The sequence below is a fragment of the Chelonia mydas genome, chromosome 1 (genome assembly GCF_015237465.2).
Source record: "Chelonia mydas isolate rCheMyd1 chromosome 1, rCheMyd1.pri.v2, whole genome shotgun sequence".
NCBI classification, from domain to species: Eukaryota; Metazoa; Chordata; order Testudines; family Cheloniidae; genus Chelonia; species Chelonia mydas.
The window spans coordinates 8,695,305-8,717,059 of record NC_057849.1 but is presented as its reverse complement, the minus strand read 5'-3'; the positions used below and the strand labels follow the sequence as shown (position 1 = coordinate 8,717,059).

At 55.6% G+C, this 21,755-nt stretch overlaps 2 protein-coding genes across 11 annotated transcripts in view; one reads left to right on the top strand and one right to left on the bottom strand.

Annotated features, from left to right (window-relative positions):
• The window catches only part of NUMA1 (nuclear mitotic apparatus protein 1), a 60,129-nt gene extending 57,830 nt beyond the window's left edge, over window positions 1–2,299 (top strand). For all 9 annotated transcript variants that reach the window (XM_043526956.1, XM_043526950.1, XM_037912301.2 and 6 more), the window contains one exon: window positions 427–2,299. In XM_043526956.1, the coding sequence (XP_043382891.1) occupies window positions 427–462 (36 nt within the window). In that variant the 3' untranslated portion in view covers window positions 463–2,299. The remainder of the gene's footprint in view (window positions 1–426) is intronic.
• Window positions 2,300–3,105: 806 nt separating this feature from the next.
• On the bottom strand, window positions 3,106–14,965 carry LOC102945076 (interleukin 18 binding protein). 2 transcript variants are annotated; one of them, XM_037912895.2, is made up of 7 exons: window positions 14,402–14,965; window positions 9,460–9,625; window positions 8,144–8,206; window positions 7,205–7,270; window positions 6,159–6,288; window positions 5,374–5,598; window positions 3,106–3,669 (listed from the first exon to the last, which is right to left on the bottom strand). In XM_037912895.2, the coding sequence occupies exons 3-7, from the start codon at window positions 8,199–8,201 to the stop codon at window positions 3,537–3,539; spliced, it is 612 nt and encodes a 203-aa protein (XP_037768823.1). In that variant the 5' UTR covers window positions 8,202–8,206; window positions 9,460–9,625; window positions 14,402–14,965; the 3' UTR covers window positions 3,106–3,536. The 2 variants fall into 2 exon arrangements, with proteins under 2 accessions (XP_037768823.1, XP_037768757.1); XM_037912829.1 differs by lacking the exon at window positions 14,402–14,965 and having other exon boundaries at window positions 9,460–9,738.
• Between the last annotated feature and the right edge of the window lie 6,790 nt (window positions 14,966–21,755).

Genomic DNA, 21,755 nt, shown 5'->3' with positions numbered 1-21,755 from the left:
TCACTGTGGGCTATGGTGACACTGGCTTAAAGATGGACTCAGCCCATGGACCAGCTGGTAACTCGCTCCCCTGCTGCTGACCCTGCCTGAGGGGGAACCTCTCCTTCCCAGCCTGCCCCTGCAGCAAACCCAGTCCGCTGCTGGGGGGCTGCGGGCCCTGGGGTGGCCCATGCATGGATCCCTCTGCCTGGAGCGAGGGGAACTGACCTCTCCTGGTTTTCCCTTTACCCTGCATCCGCCTGCCAGAGGAGACTTTGGCTGGTGAACATTCGTGCCTAGGTCTCTGGCTGCCTTACCCTTTAACACACCTGCGCTCTGTCCTTTTGGCTGTCCCCCCCGAAGGCCTGCAGCTGGCACACACCCCTGCAGTTGCTCTGGACCGGCCCCCCCAGTGCTGAGACTAACTAGATTGCCTGTTCCTCGCAGGCCAGCCGCAAGTCACCCAAGAACATGAAATTCTAACTCTCTCCTGGCTGAGCCCCACTCTGCTGGGTCTGCCAGGGGCGAAGCTGTCCCGAAGGCGCCATTGTGTTAGGAGCTGCTCCATCAGCCACTTTGGATCGAGCTTTTGCCCTTTCTCTCCCTCCCTGCTCTGGAGCCAGCGGTGTGCTCCCATGAGACCCCGAAACCCAGGGCAGAGCTGGGCAGCGAAGCTGGTACCTGAGTGCTTGGGGAGGACTGCCAGGGACCGAGTCTGCGCACTGGGCATGCTGACAACGGAGGAGCTCTTCGGAGCAGCCCCAGCTGGGGCAGGAAAACCCGGGCGCTGCCCTGCGCGTGGTGAGCTGGCTGCGGAGGCGGAAGGGGGATCCTGGAGAGAGCTCCCCAGCGAGCCCCGAGCAGAGCCTGAGGGAAAGGAGCCCACCCTTCGACGCGCGGCCACATGCTGTCTCCTGCCGTAGGCCAGCTGGGGGGAGTTCAGCATCCGCGTCCCCCTTCCCGAACTCTTGATGTGCCCTCTTCACCTGCACGCTGGGCTCCCCTTCCCCTCTCGCAGCCCATGGGCTCCCACATCTCCCCACGGCCGTCTGCACTAAAGGAACCGCTCGGTGGGGGTCGCTGATCTGCTTGGGGGTGCACAGAGCTAGGATTCTGGGGGTGGGAGGCACCATTTGCTCTTCATTGGCTTAGTGGGGATTGGGGGTTCTTACGGGGTCTCTCTTGCGTATAACTCTAGTTTGGGTTGTTCCCTGCATGGGGCTGCCTTCCTCAAACACTAGAATCCAGCGGGGGGAGGGAAGTGGGGACCGCAGCCGCGTGGCACTAGAGGTGTGTTTCCTATGGGGTTTGGGCACGAAGATTATGTACAGCGGGAATTCCTCCATATCATTTGGATTATACCCTTCGTGGGGGGTTGCACAGGTTCTGCTTGGCTGGCAGCTTCTTGTAGGCACTGTACATAGGGAGGGCAGCCAGGGTCTCTGGCACGGGGGGGGGGTGCTTCCTCTACTGTACAGACAGGGTGGGGGTAGCAGCAGGCACAGCATCCCCTTCCCCTTCGCTGCGTTGCTTTGGTTTGTATTCTGTGTAGCAAGCTGGGTCTCCCCTGCAAGGTGGGAAATCTGCCAGGGCTGAGGCCAGGAGGGGTCCCCACAGGCTAGGGCCAGCTGGCGTTGTGGGGGCTGTGGGTACAGCCCAGCTGCCGGGGAGCTGGGCGTGTGCAGCCCGGGGAGTTGGACTCTGACCCCCGCAGAGCTGGATTCCCCGTGTCCATCGCAAGGCAGGGCAGGGTTTTAGACTTGTCTCCCAGGGCTGAGATCTCCTGTATCCCCCTGCAAAGCCCCCGCCCCACCTCACCTTGCGCTCAGGCCCCTCTTCCAGCTCACCTCAAATTAATGAACTGGGGCTTGCTTCCTGGAGCCCCAGGTTACAATGGGCTGGTCCTCCACAGCTGTGTTAACCCCCCTGCCCCCCGGTTTATCATAGTTGAAAGCTGCTCTTCTGAGCCCTACAAAGCCTCAGGCAGCTGCAAGGAGCGGCCGGGCTGCGTGCGCTCCGGGAGCGGGGCTGGAACTAGCTGCTTCTGGGTTGGGTCAGTGCTGGGGGAGAGGGGGGCAGCTCTGCGGGGTGCTGGCTGGGAGGCTGCGCCCACTGCCCCGCCTGGCTCTGGCTCCCTCATTTTTACAGACTAAGTAAATTTGGTCTCAAATCCTCTAGGCTTTAACTGCAGAGAGCAGGTCAGGGGGGTCTGCACAAGGAGGGGCCCCGCCGGGTGTTCACCTGGGGTTGTCCAGATGTCAGTGAAACGTGTCATTTTTAAACCCTTTCTACGTGTAAATAAACTGTACTTTTCTCCCGATGCCCGTTTCCGAGGCCCTGTTTTGTCTCCAGCGGGTTCCTGCCCTCAGAGCAGCCCCTGCCTGTGGCCGGGCAGGCCCAGAGAGCCACCGGGCCAGGCGTGAGCTAAGGGCTCGTCTCCCAGCCCCAGCAGGACTCGGACGGAGCTATGGGGCCAGCTGGCTGCTGGACCCTGCAGGCAGCTTCACCAGCGCCGAGGGCTGCAGTCTGCTGGGGCCACACTGGGTGAACCCTGCGGGTGAGGGGGGCACACAACCCCCTCCACGGAGCGAGCGGCTTCTGCATGTCGGCAGCCTGTTTGCCCTCCGACTGTGCCTCAGACGTACCTCCTCTCCAGCCAGTCCCCCCTCCAGGAGCTCACACTCACAGCCTGTCTACCCTCCCCGTCAGACCCCAGCCACCAGCACCCATCCTGGTGGCCCTCGCCTGAGTCTCAGGCCTTCTGCTTCTATAATGGCTGAGTTAAGGAGCCCTCTCCTCACCCAGCTGCATCTCCTCCAGCCCCTCCTCCTGCACCCTTCCCTCTGGCTTCCCCGTACCCCTTGCATTGTCCCAGAGCTGCCCTCTGGCTCGCTCCATGGGCTTCCCCCTCTCCATCCCCTTCAAGCTGGTCCCCTTCTCTGGAAGGCCCCCTCCTGCTCCACCCCTCCAATTGCCCTCCTGCCCCTCTGTTCCGCAAGACTTCACCTCCCCCCCATCTCTGCCCTGCTGCCCCCCCCATGCCCAGATCAGCCCCGTTCCCTGACCCATGAGGCCGCTCCCCTCTCTGCCTCTCCCTCCGAGACGGTGCCTGAGATGGCTACAAGAAACAGAGCATTGTGTTTTTATATAATCAAAACAATGTGAAGTGGGTGGAGAGCTGGCAGCGAGAGGCCCCGGGTTACTGGTCTCCCAGCCCCTGCCCCAAGCAGGTGCTGCCCTCCTGGGCATATAACAGGCAGAGCATTGCTGGCTGCCCCCTTCAGTCATAGGCTGGGTTGGCAGCAGGGGGCAGCTTTGGTCACCCCACTTCACTAGGGGAGAGAGTGACACTGCAGATGGGGGTGGGGGGCAGCCCTGTTACTGCTGCTTTGGGCCCTCGCCCAGAGGGCAAGTCCTGCGGGAGCCTCCCCCACCAGCACCTTGTGCCTGGGGTGGGGAATGTAACAGAGAAGCTGAGGGCTGGGGCTGAATCTGGCCTTCCCCCTGCCAGGCTGCAAGCGGACACAGGAAGAACAGAGCGGGTGGGGGAGGGCAGCTCAGCTGTGTCGGCCGTGGAGGGAGGCTGGCATGGCCTTGCCAGCGAAGTGGCACTTGGCAGCCGTAGGCACAATATCGCTGCCTCTCGCGGGCTGGCGCTGCTGTCCCTGTGCTCCGTCCATGCTCTTGGCCCTGGAGAAAGCCAAAGTGCGGTTAGTGCCAGGCTGGCAGGTGCTGGCCGTTCCCACACAGCTGGGGCCTAGCTGGCCCTGGGGCCCTGCAGAGGATCTCACTCTCACAGCGTGACCGGGCCCAGCCTCCGCGCCCCATGCAGGTATTACCTCCCTCTGGGCTCCATCAGGTCTGGGGGTGCAGGCTGATTCCCTGCACTCTGACTGAGCCCCTTGCTTTGCCCACTGGTGACATGCAGCTGTCACTGGGGTGGAACCCAGTAGCTCTCCAGCAGCTCCCGGGGCAGAGAAGGGGTGGGGCTCCAGGGGCAGCGGAAGCACTAGTGTTGAGCTCGTGGCAGCTCCCCCCCCCCACCTCTTGGGAAGTGCTGTACAGCTGAGAGTGAGGCGGGGGCTCCAACCCCTTAAGAACATAAGAACGGCCAGACTGGGTCAGACCAAAGGTCCATCCAGCCCAGTGTCCTGTCTGCTGACAGTGGCCAATGCCAGGTGCCCCAGAGGGAATGAACAGAACAGGGAATCATCAAGTGATTCATTCCCAGCAACTTGCAAACAGAGTCTAGAGACACCATTCCTGCCCATCCTGGCTAACACCCATTGATGGACCTGTCCTCCATGAACTTTATCTAGTTCTTTTTTTAACCCTGTTCTAGTCTTGGCCTTTACTACATCCTCTGGCATGGAGTTCCACAGGTCGACTGAGTTGTGTAAATAAATACTTCCTTTTGTTTGTTTTAAACCTACTGCCTTTATTTCATTTAGTGACCTCTCGTTCTTGTGTTATGAGAGAGTAAATCACACTTCCTTATTTACTTTCTCCACACCCGTCATGATTTTATAGACCTCTATCGTATCCCCCCTTAGTTGTCTCTTTTCCAAGCTGGAAAGTCCCAGTCTTATTAATCTCTCCTCATACGGAAACTGTTCCATACCCTTAATCATTTGTGTCATCCTTTTCTGAACCTTTTCGAATTCCAGTATATCTTTTTTGAGATGGGGCGACCACATCTGCACGCACTAGTCAAGATGGGGGCATACCATGGATTTATCTAGAGGCAACACGATATTTTCTGTCTTATTATCGATCCCTTTCTTAATGGTTTTTAGCGTTCTGTTCGCTTTTTTGGCTGCCACTGAGCATCGAGTGGATATTTTCAGAGAACTCTCCACAGTGACTCGACGGTCTCTTTCTCAAGTGGTAACAGTTCATTTAGACCCCATCATTGTATCTGTATAGCTGGAATTGTTTTCCAACATGCATTACTTTGCACTGATTAACACCGAATGTCATCTGCCACTCTGTTGCCCCGTCACCCAGTTTTGCGGGATCCTTGTGTAGCTCGTCACAGTCTGCCTGGGACATAACTATCTTGAGCAGTTTTGTATCACCTGTGAATTTTGCCACCTCACTGTTTACCCCTTTTTCCAGGTCATTATGAATATGTTGAACAGCACTGGGCCCAGCACAGACTCCTGGGGGACCCCACTATTTACCTCTCTCCCTTCTGAAAACTGACCATTTATTCCTATCCTTTGTTTCCTGCCTTTTAACCGGTTACTTACTGATCCATGAGAGGACGGTCCCTCTTATCCCATGACTGCTGAGTTTGCTTAAGAGCCTTTGGTGAGGGACCTTGTCAGGGGCTTGGCAATGTGGCCAGCCCATGCCCACACGCCCCTCCCCATAGCCATTAAGGGCTCTCACCAGTCCACGCTGGGGGTGGTCTCCGGGGTCTGGACGTCCTGCCTTGTCTCCTGCTGCGGCTCCGCGACCTGGGCTGGCTGCTCAGGGTCCCAGTGGACAAGTGCCTTTTCCAGCCCGGCTGGGTTCCTCACCACGCACATGAAGGAGGTGCTCCTGTCCCGCTGGGAGAAGGAGCAGAAGTGCAGCTCCCGGGTCAGGAGGACCCCGGTGCCCCTGGCCTCCGTTCTGTGAGGGAAGAGGCAGGGGCTTGACTGGGGGTCAGCAAGGGCACTGGAGAGCTGTCATTGGCCTAAACAGCCACCAGGTGTCGCCCTCTCCCCACCCCAGAAACAGCTGCAGGGGCAGGCTCCCAGGGCATGTCTGCAGGGGAGCGAGGGGGTGAAGCCAGGGTCACTGCACTGCACCAGGGCTCTGCTTCTCAGCTGCTGCACAGCCCCCTCCTCGCTGTGAACCAGAGGGCCTCAACGCCTCTGCGAACCAGGACAAAGGCTCAGTGCCGCTGGGCACCTTCACGGGCAGGCCTGCACGCTGCCGAACCGATTCTCCTTTAGCTCCAGGGGGCAGGACGCAAGTCCTTGGACTGAGATTCTCCCTCCCCAAACTACCACGGCCCTGAGCCTGTCCCTGCCAGAGTCCTGGATCCGAAGGGGTGAGCTGCTGGGGGAAGGGTCCGGATCCAGAGCCAGGCCACCCAGCCAGCCCTGCTGCAGGCTCTCCACCCTGGGAGCGGGGCAGGTCAGCGGACCTGGGGGACCCACCCCCCCCAGCTCGGGGTGTTTACTCACACAACGTCCCCTTCGCACACTGCCAAGTCCAGGTACTGGTCCTCCACGAAGGAGCCGTTTGCCAGCCAGTAGATGAGGGTCATCCCTGGGAAGGGGCTCTTAGCCTGGCAGCGGAGACTGAAGCGTTTCCCTGGCCAAGGAGGCAAAGCGACAGGAAGCGGCGATGTCAGGGGCCAAGGCAAGGGCAGGTCCCCTTCAGGGCCTGGCTTTGGGGTCCTCTGGTGGCAGTGGGCCAACGGCCCTGCCTGCCAGAGGAACATCGCCATGGGAACTGCATCCCTGCCACGGGGGAACATCGCCATGGGAACTGCATCCCTGCCACAGGGGAATATCGCCATGGGAACTGCATCCCTGCCAGGGACGGGGGGAACATCGCCATGGGAACTGCATCCCTGCCACAGGGGAACATCGCCATGGGAACTGCATCCCTGCCACGGGGGAACATCGCCATGGGAACTGCATCCCTGCCACAGGGGAACATCGCCTTGGGAACTGCATCCCCACCAGGGGCAAGGGGGAACATCGCCATGGGAACTGCATCCTTGCCACAGGGGAACATCGCCAGGGGAACTGCATCCCCATGGGGTGGGCCCCGCTGCTGGAGGGAATGCCAGCCGTGCTTAGAGATCCCAGTGCCCCCCAGGGGCTGGACACGCTCAGCGCCTGGACACCCTTGCGCTGCTCAGACTGGGGGGCCTCTCCTTTAGCCTGGCAGGGCCTGCATTGGGCTGGGGCCTGTGGAATTGCTACAGGTGCAGAGTGTCTGGTGTGCGAGGGGGAGTCACGGCTGCTGGCCTCCCCCCCGTGCATGCTGGCCGTGCCCCAGGCCCTACCCGCCCCCAGCACCTCGTTGGCACTGCACCGGGGCGAGTGAGCATGGTTGGGAGCCGGTGTGAGGCGTCGCCCTCCCTCCAGCTCACTGTGGCTTGAATAAAGCTGGGGGACGACAGGGCCAGGTGTGCTACCAGGACCTGCTGTGATTGATTTCCCGCCCCCACGCCCACACAGTGCCTGCAGTGCGTAGCTGGACAGAGAATGTCAATTACCCAAGGCGGGACTTTTCACAGGCTTGAGGGGGGTGATGATCTCTGGGCGCAGGCTGGAAGCTGCATCTGAAAGGAGAAGGGTTTGGTGAAAGGCAGTGAAGGGGGGGGGGGGGGGCTCCCTAGGACACAGACTGGCACCTGGGTAGTGCACACAACATGGAGGAGGGCAGAGCACCTGCTACACACATGGGGAAACTGAGGCACAGAGCGGTCAGGTGACCAGCCGTGTGGGGATAGACTAACTCTGGCAGAGGCAGCAGTAGCACCCTCAAGTCCAGGCTCCCAGCCAGGCCTCAGGCCGGTGGCTGCTGTACCTGTTACAGGGATCCCAGCCTGCCGCACAGCAAGACACAGAGCTCAGAAATGATGAACGTCACCCTGGGACAGCAATATGGGCACAACTTGGAGGGGCAGAGGGGGAACTGACCCTTCCTTTTAAAGCCAATGAGCTTGTCCCTCAAGCCCCCACTAGTTAGAGTGTTGACCTGGAAGTTACTTTTTAACCTGTGGAACTCACTGCTGCAGGAGATTATTGATAGGAAGTCATAGAGTTTTAAGGCCAGAGTTTTAAGACCATGTCTGCTCATCTAGCCTGCCCCCAGCCACCCCCAGCTGACACAGCCCAGAGAGCTCACCCCTCACATCCCCTGCACTAGCCCAGTAATGGATGGCTCACTGAGGGAGAGTCTCGATTAGCCTCCAGGAGATGGAGAAGGCCAACAGGTTAGACAGCTCCAGTAAAAGCACCACACTTCGGGGGTGGGGGGGGGGGAGGGTAGCATCTGCAGCGGCCTGGGGACCTTGGCTGAGTTGCAGCACACGGCGAGCTCACACCGTCCGTCTGTCCCCACCCCACTACACTGGAATGGGGACAGAGCTGTTTGTCCCACACGTTCATGAGCACAAGGACCCTACGCTGTCCGGCCGCCCTCGCCTTACCTGAGCTCTGGAAGTGGCCGCAGAGGAGGACTAGAGGGAGCCAGGGAACAGCACCCATCACACCTGGGAGCACAAGAGAAGGCAGCATTAGCATGGCTGGGGTGGGGAATGGGAGCAGCCCACGGGGAGCTCCGAGTCACAGCTCCCCACCTAGAGCCAGGCCTCTGCTACTGCTTGGCTGTGTGACCCTGCCCCTCACGGTGCCTCAGTTTCCCCATCTGTACAATGGGGTAATGATACAACAGTGGGCTCAGCTTGCTAACAGGTACCCATCAATAGCTTAGGCCCCCAGCCCTGCATTCACCCTGCTGCTCCTTTCTTCTACCTCACCCCCGCAGGCTCCGTCCCAGCACTGTGCCCGCCCTTCCTCCGGCTGCCCCAGGCTCTTACCCTCCAGATGTGGAGGCGAGAGACACAGGACAGGCTGCAAGGGCCCAGAGCCTCAGAGGACCGAAATCGATGGCAGCTCAGGCCCTGAACCCCTTGGAGGCTCTGGGCCCATGTAACCAAAGCAGCCACCTGCCTCCCGCCCCGACACCCCCCCACCTCTATGGCTGTTGTTCCTCACGCTCGGGCCACGTGAAGGGCAGGGGATGGAGGAGATCTCCTCGAACGCCTCACAGCTGAGCCCATCCTGCAACCGCAGGAGCAAGGGGGACGGGAACACTTCCCACAGCCCCATCACTTCTGCCCTTCGGAGGAGTTTGGCACTGTAAGATTTCCCTGCCGGCCCCACTCCCCCATCTGAACACAGTCACTGACCGCTTATGATCTCTCATGTCACACAGAGGGAAACTGAGGCACAGCAGGACAGGAGACTATGACTAGAGAGCTGGGCTGTCAGTCAGGGGGTCTATACCTGTCTCTGCCCACTCGCTGCCCCTCTGTGCCTCAGTTTCCCCTCCCACTTTTCTTGGAAGCTCTGCGGGGCAGGGACCAGGGCATACACCACCAAGCGCAACCACGGCACTGACCCCCCTCAAGTAATTAAGTGCTGTGGCAAAGGTCAAAGCCAGGCAGAGCCCGCCGGCTCCCCAGTCCAACCCCAACAGCGCCCGCCCCAGCCCGCCCGGCAGCGAGACAGAAAGTCACCAGCCCATGTTAGAACCACTGGGGGATTTTTGGGGGGGAGGCGGCTCTGTTCTGGGGACCCCCCCAACACCATCTCATGTTGGAGGGGGGGTTCCCAAGAATGGAGCCCCCAGCAAATCAGCCTCTTTGTGGCAGGCTGACAAAAAAGCTGTCCTGAAAGGAAACATACCAGCTGCCTCCCCCACCCACCACCCGTGCCCCACGTGCGAGCAGCTGGGCCTTACCTGGGCGCCTGCAGGCCGGGGCTGGGTCTATCCTGCCAGGCTGGGCTGTCTGCTCGGGAGCCGCTCGGGGAGGAAGTATTTATCATGTGGGTCCCTCAGCAGGGGGAAGTCCCCAGCCACTCCTGGCAGGAAGGGGGGTGAGTCAAAACCAAACTCCAGCAAGAGACTGTTGAATTGGAATTCATTTGCAAATTGGATACAATTAACTTAGGCTTGAATAGAGACTGGGGGTGGCTAAGTCATTATGCAAGGTAACCTATTTCCCCTTGTTTTTTCCTACCTCCCCCGCCCCCAGACATTCTTGTTAAACCCTGGATTTGTACTGGAAATGGCCCACCTTGATTATCATACACATTGTAAGGAAAGTGATCACTTTAGATAAGCTATTACCAGCAGGAAAGTTGGGAGGAAGTATTTTTTCATGCTTTGTGTGTATAAAAAGATCTTCTACACTTTCCACTGCATGCATCCGATGAAGTGAGCTGTAGCTCACAAAAGCTTATGCTCAAATAAATCGGTTAGTCTCTAAGGTGCCACAAGGACTCCTTTTCTTTTTGCGAATACAGACTAACACGGCTGTTACTCTGAAACATGGAGTGTGTGTGTGTGTGTGGGGGGGGGAGTTCCCTGATCACCTTTGACACAATCCCCACACAGTGGTATGACCCCCCTGCCCCCCAGGACCTAATGACCTGGTAGCTGCCCTCACCCAGCTGCTGAGCACTCCTCACCTCTGAGCCCCCCCCCAAGCTGCTGAACCCCCAACTGCCCTGAGACCCACTCCCCTGGACGCTGACCCCCCCCCCATCACCCCAAGACCCACCCTCCCCAGCTGCTGACATCCCCCCCCCCCCCAGCCCTAAGGCTGACACCTCCCACCGCCCAGAGACCCACCTTCCCTGGCTGCTGACACCCCCACCCCCAGCTGCTGACCCCCAACTCCCAAGACCTACTTCCCTGGCTGCTGTCCCCCCCAACCACTGCCCGGAGACCACCCCTCTGGCTGCTGCCTCCCCCCGCCTCCCTGAGATCCACTCACCCAGCTGCTGCACCCCCCCATCTTCCTGAGACCCACCCACCCGCTAACCCCCCCCCCCCCCCCCGAGGGGCTTTTACTGGGTTAAATACAACAGCGGATCTTGGGTCAGGCCCATGTGCCTGTTCATTTCATAGTCAGTGCTACTGATGTTACCCAGTCCCTGCTGGTGGGTTTCTATGTCCACAGAGCCACGCACTGAAAGCTCAGAATTACCATTGGAGCAGCTGTCGGGGGAGGGAGGAGGTGGCGTTTTGGGCAGTGAAGCAAAACGCATAAAAGCATCTTGGGCTTATGGGCTCAGTCCATATAGCTGGATGGTTCTGCTAAAACTCGTAGCAGTGACACCGCTAACCACGGTGAGAGGGGGAGTAATCATTAGGTTTCAGAGTCAACAGTCCAGTGACATGAAAGAGGATAGCGCACACCTCTCACAACTCATGTTTCAGGCTGGCGGCAGACAACACTGCATCCATTACATGGGGGGAAAGGCAGAGGTTTTTCCTCCCAACCATTGATGGTTTGAAGTGTAATTTTTAAAAATTAAATCAGGTGAACTGGATACAGGGAGCCCAGGGCCAGACCAGCGGGGCGAGGGGGTGGCCGGGGTCACGGGGGATCAGCAGGGCTGTGTGTACGTCGGGAGCCCACGGCCGGACTAGCAGGGTGAGGGGGTGGCCGGGATCACGGGGGAGCAGCAGGACCGTGTGTACGTCGGGAGCCCACGGCCGGACTAGCAGGGTGAGGGGGTGGCCGGGATCACGGGGGAGCAGCAGGACCGTGTGTATGTCGGGAGCCCGGGGCTGGATTAGCAGGGCGGGGGGGGAGGGGGCTGGGATCGCGGGTGACCAGCAGGGCCGTGTGTGCGTCGGAGCTCGGGGCCGGATTAGCGGGGGGGGGGGGGGGGGGTCGCGGGGGACCAGCAGGGCCCTGTGTACGTCGGGAGCCCGGGGCTGGACTGGCAGGGTAAGCGGTCAGCCAGGATCGTGGGGGATCAGCAGGGCTGCATAGATGGAGCCCGGCCCGACAAAAGCCGGGGGCTGTGGGTTAGGACTGACCGAGCGGTGTGGGGACTCCACCACTGGCCCCATAAAGGGCTGAGCTTTGCCACAGCGGGGTGCTGAGGATCTGGTGGCTGTGGCTCGTCCCTGCAGCTGCCTGGGGGCAAGACAACTGCTGACTCATTCTTCCCTAGAAAGCAGCGGGGCCCACTCTGAAACCACAGCGGAGCCTTTCTCTCGAGCCCTGCCCAGCACCGGGCTCCAGGGAAAGCCCCCAGCCATGCTGAGCTAGTAAATTTTAAGAGATCGTAAGCACGAAATAACAGAACAAAACACATAAAACACGCATACTAGGCTTAAGATCTTAAAAGAAACCGTCCCTAAACCTCTGACTGGCAGAAGCTGGGGGCGACAGGGGATGGACTTGGTGATTCCCTGTTCTGTTCATTCCCTCTGGAGCCCCTGGTATTGGACAGGTTTCAGAGTAACAACCGTGTTAGTCTGTATTCGCAAAAAGAAAAGGAGTACTTGTGGCACCTTAGAGACTAACCAATTTATTTGAGCATAAGCTTTCGTGAGCTACAGCTCACTTCATCGGATGCATACTGTGGAAAGTGTAGAAGATCTTTTTATATACACACAAAGCATGAAAAAATACCTCCTCCCACCCCACTCTCCCGCTGGTAATAGCTTATCTAAAGTGATCACTCTCCTTACAATGTGTATCCTTGTACACAATGGGGATGGATGGGGCGGGGGGGGGTGATGAGAAAACCTGGATTTGTGCTGGAAATGGCCCAACTTGATTATCATACACATTGTAAGGAGAGTGATCACTTTAGATAAGCTATTACCAGCAGGAGAGTGGGGTGGGAGGAGGTAATGTTTCATGCTTTCTGTGTATATAAAAAGATCTTCTACACTTTCCACAGTATGCATCCGATGAAGTGAGCTGTAGCTCACGAAAGCTTATGCTCAAATAAATTGGTTAGTCTCTAAGGTGCCACAAGTCCTCCTTTTCTTTTTGGTATTGGACACTGTCAGAAGACAGGACTGGGCTAGATGGACAATTGGTCTGACTGAGTGTGACTGTTCTTATGTTTGAAATTGGCCCATTTTACCAAGTGAATCCGTTCAAAAAAGAACTAGATAAGTTCATGGAGAATAGGTCCATCAATGGCTATTAGGCAGGAAGGGCAGGGATGGTGTCCCTGGCCTCTGTTTGCCAGCAGCTGGGAACGGGCGACGGGGATGGATCACTTGATAATTGCCCTGTTCTGTTCATTCCCTCTGAAGCACCTGGCATTGGCCACTGTCGGCAGACAGGACACTGGGCTAGATGGACCTTTGGTCTGACCGAATATGGCCGCTCTTCTGTTCTTAGATTCCTCTGCATGATGGCCCTGTCCCCATCGTTTACCCCTGTGCCAGCGTCTAGCAGCTGCGAGTTTTATCAACAGTGATTTTAGATGCACTTCCAGCTTGTCGAGGAAAATGCCGAGTAGGGTCAGGAGGGTCATCGCTTGCTGCAGAAACCCAGTGGAAACACCCCCCCTTTGATGGTGAAACCCCATGAACTTCTCCAGGAGATCTGGCAGCTGGCCGCTCCATTTAACATATACTTTACTCATACTGGAGAGGGCTAAATTGTTGTTAATAAACTCATATTGCTCAGCTTAAGAAGAATGGGGAATGAAAACCCCCAGGGGCCGGATTTCTGCATCACAAACAAGAAAGGGCAAGTCCTGCTCATAGCCATGCAGTTGATCCTCCTAGAGGAAGTATTTACAACTCTGATAAATTCTGAGTAAGAGCAGTTACACAAATACTGACCCTAAGTATTACAAGGGGACAGGAAGGGTTTAGTGTGGTTCAAGGGGAGAACAGGAAATACAGGATTAATATCAGAAAGATCAAACAAACAGACTGAGGAATAATCCCCCACAGACCGTGGTGGAAGCACCATTGCTTGAACAGAGTATCTAGCCCTTCTGAGGGTTGTGCCTCCCCTCCCTCTGTCCAAGCCCCCCTGGAGCCAGGGCCAGGAGAGGGGCTTTGACTGGGGGGACAGGGGAAAGGGGACCCAGGCTGGGGCCAGGGCCAGGTGGGAAGCTGGGGACGGGGTGAGGCACAGGGCCGGGGCACACCCCACAGTTCGGGGACCTCTGATCTAAGCACTTACAACAGCATGCAGGGAACAATCCTGCATGGGGAATGGAACCAGGTGACCCAACTGGTCCTTTCCACCTCCCCTTTCTATCGTCCCTGTCAGCTGCTGCCTTGCAGGTCCTGGTGGAAAGAGCGACTGAGATCCCTGCCATAGGGCTGGGAATCTGGGCGCCTGGCTTCTTTTCTCAGCTCTGCCGTGGCAAGCATCCAACTTGGGCAAGTTGCAGCTTCTCTGGCTCAGTTTCCCCATCTATAAGAGGAGGAGAATACCTCTAGGGGGGACACAAGGCTTACCAAGTATACCGACTACTGGAAGCGGAGAGCAGTGGCACTTGTGAGCGTGTTAAGGATTTGCTTCTGCTTGCACAAGAGAGCGGAAAGAAGGGGAACAGTCATGAGTGCTTAATGACATTGCAGAGGCACAGCAGCTGGGGGCCCTCAGCAGGAATTTGGACACAGATCTGTTCTAGGGCTGATTTATAGTTGGCAGGGGATAGATTCTGTCTCTCTCCCTTGAGACATCCCATCTCCCTCATCCCTGCAGTGTGTTCTCCCTGCTGCACTAGGGCTTCCCCCATTTCCTACGGGAGATATTCCACGATCGCACCACTTGAGTCCTTTCCGGTGCAGACTCTACGTTTCCCATGACTCATTTGCATTTCCAGCTTCCTGCCCTGGACTCATCCTCAGCAGTTCCTCTCCCCCGCTGATGTTGACACACTACAAATATGTTTACTTGTTCTCCCCTTGATTAGCTCAACTGGAATTTAAATTTCATTCTTCCGAAGTCAATTGCTCTCGCCTCCTCTGCAGCTCCACTCCTCTTCTCCAAACTCCGACCGGCTTCCAGGAAGACGAAACCAAAAGAGAAAACAGGTGGTGTTCCAGGTGCAGTTCTCATGTCATGGAAGAGGAATGGGGATCCTGGGGCAATCCTTCTGAAAAACAGAGCCCCATTCTGGCCTTTCCCCACCACCCTACCACTGCCCCTTCACAGAGCAAACGAGCTTGTTGCCCAGTACCGCCATCCCGTGCCTGCTTTCCTCTTCTGCACCTAGCCCCATGAAGTAAGATGAAAGGCTGTGGCTTGCGTAGACCCCAGCTGAGTCAAGTGGTCACGTCACGTGGCTACGGAATACTTTACTACTTTCCACCCGTTATGCCCACACCCTAATAACCTCTGAGGCTAGGACAAGGAGCAAAGGGCTTAAATTGCAGCAAGGGAGGTTTAGGTTGGACATTAGGAAAAACTTCCTGTCAGGGTATGTAAGCACTGGAATAAGTTGCCTAGGGAGGTTGTAGAATCTCCATTATTGGAGGTTTTTAAGAGCAGGTTGGACAAATACCTGCCAGGGATGGTTCAGATAATACTTAGCCCTGCCATGAGTGCCGGGGACTGGACTGGACGACCTCTTGAGATCCCTTCCAGTGCTGTGATTCGAATGCTTCATGCCATCCAGTCGTTGTGTCAGGAACTGGAACCGGGTTAATCATCCTCCAGAAAAAGGCTCCCGCTTCTCATTGAGCACGGGTCTGTCACCGAGCTATTTAGGGGTTTGCACACAGGGTCACTGTGCAGGAGGGAATGAAACCTGCTAACTGCCATTGTTTGTAAGCACCCCAATCACTTGTTTCGTAGCAGCACAGCTGCTCTTCCCCAAACCCTCTGGCTCTCCTCCACTGCCTGCAAGACTTTTCAATAGTCATTGTTAGTAGCAGAGGGGCCGTCACCTACGACATGGCAGAAGACTTGGATGCAACTTCACCTAAGAGGACAAACTATGGAAGAGGAATGAGGGGGCGAGGAGGAATATCCTCCCCCTATGTCCCCCACAATTGCGTTGCACCTCTAGGCTATGTTCAAATCTGGCTAGCTCTTCCTCCAGAAGATTTCTAAGAGCAGTCGTCTTCTGCCTGGCCAGACGCTATCGGCTGTGATCTTTAGGTGCTACTGTTTTACAAGTGGGAACAAGACCCTGTTGTTTTAGGTGCTGCAGAGATACATAGTAAGAGATGGTCTCTGCGCTGAAGAGCTAGACAAGACAGATCGAGCGTGGGAGGGGAAACCGAGGCAAGGGAAAGGATGTGTCCCAGGTCACATAGCAGGTCTGGGGTAGAGCCGGGAATAGATCCCAGGGCTCCAATCTCTCCTAGCCCCAGACCCCACTGCCTCTCAGATAGCTGACGCTCACCAGAGCCACCTCCTCCTCTCCCATCTCGGTCACTCCTTCCTCTCCTGCTTCCCATTGCAGGCTCATACAAAACACAGCTGCCAAAACAGGTCTTCCTCCCTGACCTTGGCTCTAGTCCCAAACGACCATCCTTTGAGGAGCTTGAGGACACTCTGAAGAGCCTGTAGCCTGCTGCAGTCTCCTGTGGGCACACACCCACCACTGGGTAAGTCAGTCCATAGTTTAGATGTGAGTCTGGATTCCTTGCGGACACTAAGCTCTTGCATTCTACCTTTGCTGGTTGGCAAGAGGACTCCATCCCACCCTGGTGGACAATGACCTGTCTTGGGGATACGCAACTCTCTGCTGGACCACAACAATACAACGTATCTGGGCATGCAGCCATTAGCCCTTAGGAAACTCCAGCGAATACTGAACATGCTCCAGGGCAGCTCCTCAACAACACACCTACACATCACACCTGTGCTCGGCCATCAGCACTGGTTTCCCACAGACCGAGTCAAGCTCAAGGTCTCGGTCCTTATCTCCAAGGCACTCAACGGCATGGGCCCAAGCTATCTAAACGATCGCTTGAAGCTCTGGGACGAGGCCCCCGGTCAACATCTCCACTCTTCTGGCACAATGGAGCTGTCGACTGCAAGGGGAGAGCCCATTCGTGCAAGACACTGAGCTTTCCTTGGGGCTAGTCCCCAGCTGTGGAATAAATTCCCACAGGTGCTAAACACCGCCTCAAGCCTCATCACTTTCTGTTCTACACGCAAGATACACTTCTTTGACCAGGTCTTCTGTAACAAAACCACATTCCCCAGCAAACACAAAAGAAATCAAGTTAATTAAAAAACCCTCAGTTTTCCCACTGGAGAGAAAGAATCAGACATGACAAAGGCTAATCATGACACTTAACACACTTCTGGAAGGGGCTCAGATACCAGGGCAATGAAAGCGGTTTAAGAACCTGAGTAGATGGAATCCTGTGCTTTACATTCCTCTGGGTCAGGTCCCTGGCCTGGCCAGTCTGTCTGGTGATGCCCATCTTCAGTCTGGTAGAAGGGGGCTACATAAGACATATGCCAAAATATTCAATTCAACTTAGACATTTATTAAGACTGGAGTTGGAATAAAATTCAAGCTCGGCTCACACCACCGGCCTGAGATGCACATGGTTATGATGTCCTGTATTTAGCTCCATTCTCCCATTTGACCGAACTGCTCTCCATGCCTATGGGTATGTCTACACAGGCAAGGGGTGGGCTTCAGAGCCAGAGCTCCAGCCCAAACCCTATCTATTCAGCTATCTTTAGAGTGCTAGCCACGCCCCGCTACCAGGCTGGGCTTGCCGGTGCTCAGTCCCGGCACCTCTTCTGTCAGTGGTGTTTAGTAACGCATGCAACTTTACTCTTGCAAGCAAGGTCATGCCATTTTGAGCCTCGGAACCTCTTTCTTTACAAATGAAAGCACTGGACGTATCCTCATGCTCCTAGAGTCACAAAGGGCAACCAGAACAAGACTGGCTTCTGCTGTTGCTCTCCCCTTCCAATAGCGGAGCAATGCTCTGTACTCCTCTGCACCCCAGATTTTGGATGCAGTCCTTTCTAAGCAGCACAACACATCTTGTCCACACTAGGAAAGTGACCTGTTGAGAAGCCGGCGCTCCTGGTCTTCCCTCCATAGATACTGAGGAGGGTTGGTTGTTAGTGTAGACAGAGCCAAACCATTTCCAGCTGGAGTTGAGGGTGGATAACCACCATTCTTTATTTTTCAGTGTAAATAAAAAAAAAAAAAGCATCTCGTGCCCACTAGGTACATGTACAAAAAGCTAAAAACACCATTAAACACAGCAGCCGAGCCAATCACTGCCGACCAGTCCGAATGATCTCCCTCGGCCACACCCCAAACTCCGGTCAGGAAAAACCCAAGAGCGAATGGATTGATTTTTAGACCACATTGCAAGGTCTGACTCTGGCTCTGTCCAAGCCAGGGGGCGTGTGCACATTGCGAGGGCCCAAGCAACTTCCAAAGCTGAGGTCTGTCCAGCAAGAATGGACCCGAGCCATACTGTCTGCTCAAGTATCTCAGTTGATCTGGGGGTGGGGGGGGGGGGGAGGGAAGACAGAGGGGTGGGGGTAAGGGGCGTGGAGCCCAGAAATTGCTCTGGACCAAAGGGCTTTGCGCTACAAAGGCCCATCACCGTAAGCTGCTGAAGAAGGTCGATAAAGCTGCCAGTGCAATCTTTGGAGGACAGGTGTAACATGCTCCACGTGATCAGCACTCTTAGTAGAGAGGCAGCTGCATTCTGCAGTAGCTTACGTCTCGGTGTAGTCTTCACTTGTAGCCCCAGGCACACAGAGGTGACCAAGGAAGGAGCCACAGTGGTGAGGTCCACGTGCGATAGGAAACGGTCGCCCTCCTTAGCCAAGTGAAGACTGCAAAAAAGTATTCTTGGCTGCCCTTGCGGCTTTTTTGGCCACCTAGAATGCAAAGGGCCTCCTGGACTATGGGCAGAGTAACAACAGGCTGTCCCACACCCTCAGCCGCAGGGGTGACACCAGCCTCTGTTTCCAACAACCGACCAGTAACACCTACGTTGGGATTCACTCGCTCATCCAAGCCCCGTCGGCACCAGATACCAGGAGAGCAGGAGACCCGACTACCTAGGTCCAGGGAAGCAGAACTGAGATCATCAAGATACCAGCAGAGAGATTGTTTAGCCTGCAATTCTCTTGCAGCTGACAGACATATCAAGAACCATACGAGTTCTTCTCCTAGGGTAGATGCACCATGAAGCGTGCGGCAGATCAGGTGGGACTTTAAGGCTCCAAAGGCGGCCAGCTGATCTGGAAAAGGTTAAACCTTGAATTCCCCAGCTGTGGTCTATGTTACACCAGGACCACTTTGGGAAGCCCTTGGAAGCATAGAAGACCACCAGAAACCATTACAATCCGCTGTGCTTCACAGAACAGATACGGACAGAAGTACTCCCTAATAGGTGTTCAGTTTAACAAGGTCTACTGCACAAAGGAGTGTGCAAACATTCCTCTGAAGATCCAGACTTTTGACCGCAATGGCCCCATCTGCGTGAGTCCATGATATGGTGTAATCAGCATCAGAATGGGACGTGTACAGCGCTTAATTTGTGCCAGGGCTGAGCGGTGGCACTTCTAGGCTTCACAGTTCATAGTCCCAGCATTTCTGGGCTTGCCACATCAGTTACGAATGTAAAAATATTGCTTAAGCCCTGGCACCTCTTTCATTACAAATTAAGCACTGAGCACCTATCAGAACTGGTTACAATTAAGTTACTTCCTATGGACATAGCCCCATTTTCAAATGCTGATACGAGGGCCTTGGGTCCTCCTTGATCAAAGAAGGCTAGATTAGTCTTTGCTCTTGAGTAGCCATGCCAATCAGTGCGGTGTGCTCCTGCCTCCTACCTTCTGGCATTAGAAAAGGTTCAGAAAAGGGCAACTAAAACGATTAGGGGTTTGGAATGGGTCCCATATGAGGAGAGATTAAAGAGACTAGGACTTTTCAGTTTGGAAAAGAGGACACTAAGGGGGGATATGATAGAGGTCTATAAAATCATGAGTGGTGTGGAGAAAGTGAATAAGGAAAAGTTATTTACTTGTTCCCATAATATAAGAACTAGGGGCCACCAAATGAAATTAATGGGCAGCAGGTTTAACAGAAATAAAAGGAAGTTCTTCTTCTTCACACAGCACACAGTCAACCTGTGGAACTCCTTGCCTGAGGAGGTTGTGAAGGCTAGGACTATAACAGGGTTTAAAAGAGAACTGGATAAATTCATGGAGGTTAAGTCCATTAATGGCTATTAGCCAGGATGGGTAAGGAATGGTGTCCCTAGGCTCTGTTTGTCAGAGGGTGGAGATGGATGGCAGCAGAGAGATCACTTGATCATTACCTGTTGGGTTTGCTCCCTCTGGGGCACCTGGCATTGGCCACTGTCGGCAGACAGGATACTGGGCTGGATGGACCTTTGGTCTGACCCAGTATGGCCGTTCTTATGTTCTTCCAGAGCAGACCAGCGCCTGCCCGTCCGAGCCCAACCCCGCCACTCCCCATTCCAAAGGTGTTATGTAGCCACCCAGGCCAAACGGTGGTCTAGATTTTTGAGAATGGCCTAGTGATTTTGGGTGCTCCACTGGAAATGCCTTGACAGGGCCTGGTTTCCAGAGGCTGGGTGTGCTGCCCTTTGAGTCTCTGCTCCCTTTAAGGCATTTGCAGTTGAGCACCTAAATAAAATCTCTAGTCACCCTTGAAAAATGAGGCCCGAGTGGTATCACATAGTATCTGAATACTTTATATAGCACTGGTTCTTTGAGGTCTTCAAGGGCTTTATAAAAGGGTGGCTAATAGTGATCTCTACTACACAGCTGGGAAAAACAGAGGCACATGGAGAGGAAGTGACTTGACCAAGGTCACACAGCAAGCCCGTGGCAGAGGTGGGAACAGAATCCAACAGCCCTCTGCTGGAGCCCTATACCACATGGCCTCTTAGAGCTCAGAAAAGTCACACTTTACCGCAACTGAACACGCAGAGACAAGCCAGCCAGCCAGGACTGGCTGTAAAACTGGTCCCAAACCGTAAGACACATGGAATTCACTTAACCAAAGTAAAATTGACAGGGGCAATGGGCATGGCCTGAACAAGTGACCCCACCCCACGTACTCACCAGAGCTCTTGCAAGGTAGCTGCAGAACCCGGCAAGCAAACAATGGATTTTTGAGTTACTCAGCCAGCAGCTGAGATCAGAATCCAGCCATTCCCTGGGCTGAATTGCTCTCAGAGCCGTCCCTTGGGTAGGTCGAATTGGGGTGAACACCCCAGGCCCTGCGCTTTGATAAAAAAAAATCGGGACTGTCCTGGTATTTAGCCCTTTATCCTGATCAATGTACGATCTGGACGCCATTTGTCCCGATATTCCGGTGAGGTGGCGGGCGGGGTGAAGAGGCGAACGGGGAGGTGAGTGGCAGGCGGGAGGGGGGGCGAGGAGCGCGGTGGTCAGGGCGCTGGACGGAGAGGACACTAGCAGGGAGGTGAGTGGCAGGCAGGCGGCGAGGAGGAGAACGGCAGGCGGGCGGGCGGAGGGGAGGCGAGCAGCGGCCGGGCGCGCTGGGCGGACAGCGAGGAGACTGGCAGGGAGGCTGATTTGTCCTGGGCCCCGCGTCCCCTAGGCACGGCCCTGCTAGCTCTAGTGTCAGGCGCTGTTCAGTCAGCTACTCATTAACAGCAACGAGCAGCACAGGGCTTGGGGAAGGTGACAGGTTTATGACCTAAACTAACAGCCACATTTTCTCCCCTTTCCGACAGTGTAAATACCTAGATAGATCTAGTTCATACTGATAAAGTGACCCAGACCCATCACTATTTGCCCTGCTACTTTACATCCCCCCCCCCCCCGCCCCATCTACGCTACAAGTAGAACCAGGGCTTGACATCCAGATCGTGTCACTCATACCTGGTGAGTCGGAGCCACCAACCATTCTTGTAACAGCCACGTGTCATCTGGGTTTGTGACTCTGCATCTACACATTGCATGACCACGTTCACATGGGTTTAATGGGAGGAAAAAGGGGGAAAACCAGCCAGCCCACAGTGGGTAGGCATAGATTGGTCAGAGGATGTTCGTACAGAGGGACAAGAGCACAGTCTAGTGGAGAGAGGGAAGACAACTTCACCAGCCATGTGACAGTCTAGGCCGCTATTAGGGGAGACATATGGTTCGCTGCCAATGGAGTATTAACCACATGTGGGGTGGACACAGGTCATGTTTACAGCCAACCATGCCAATAACTGGTTAATGTATCAATCCGAAGGCTTATCGTTGCCTGAACTTTGAACAGAAACAACAACAACAACAAAAACAAACACAGCACTAG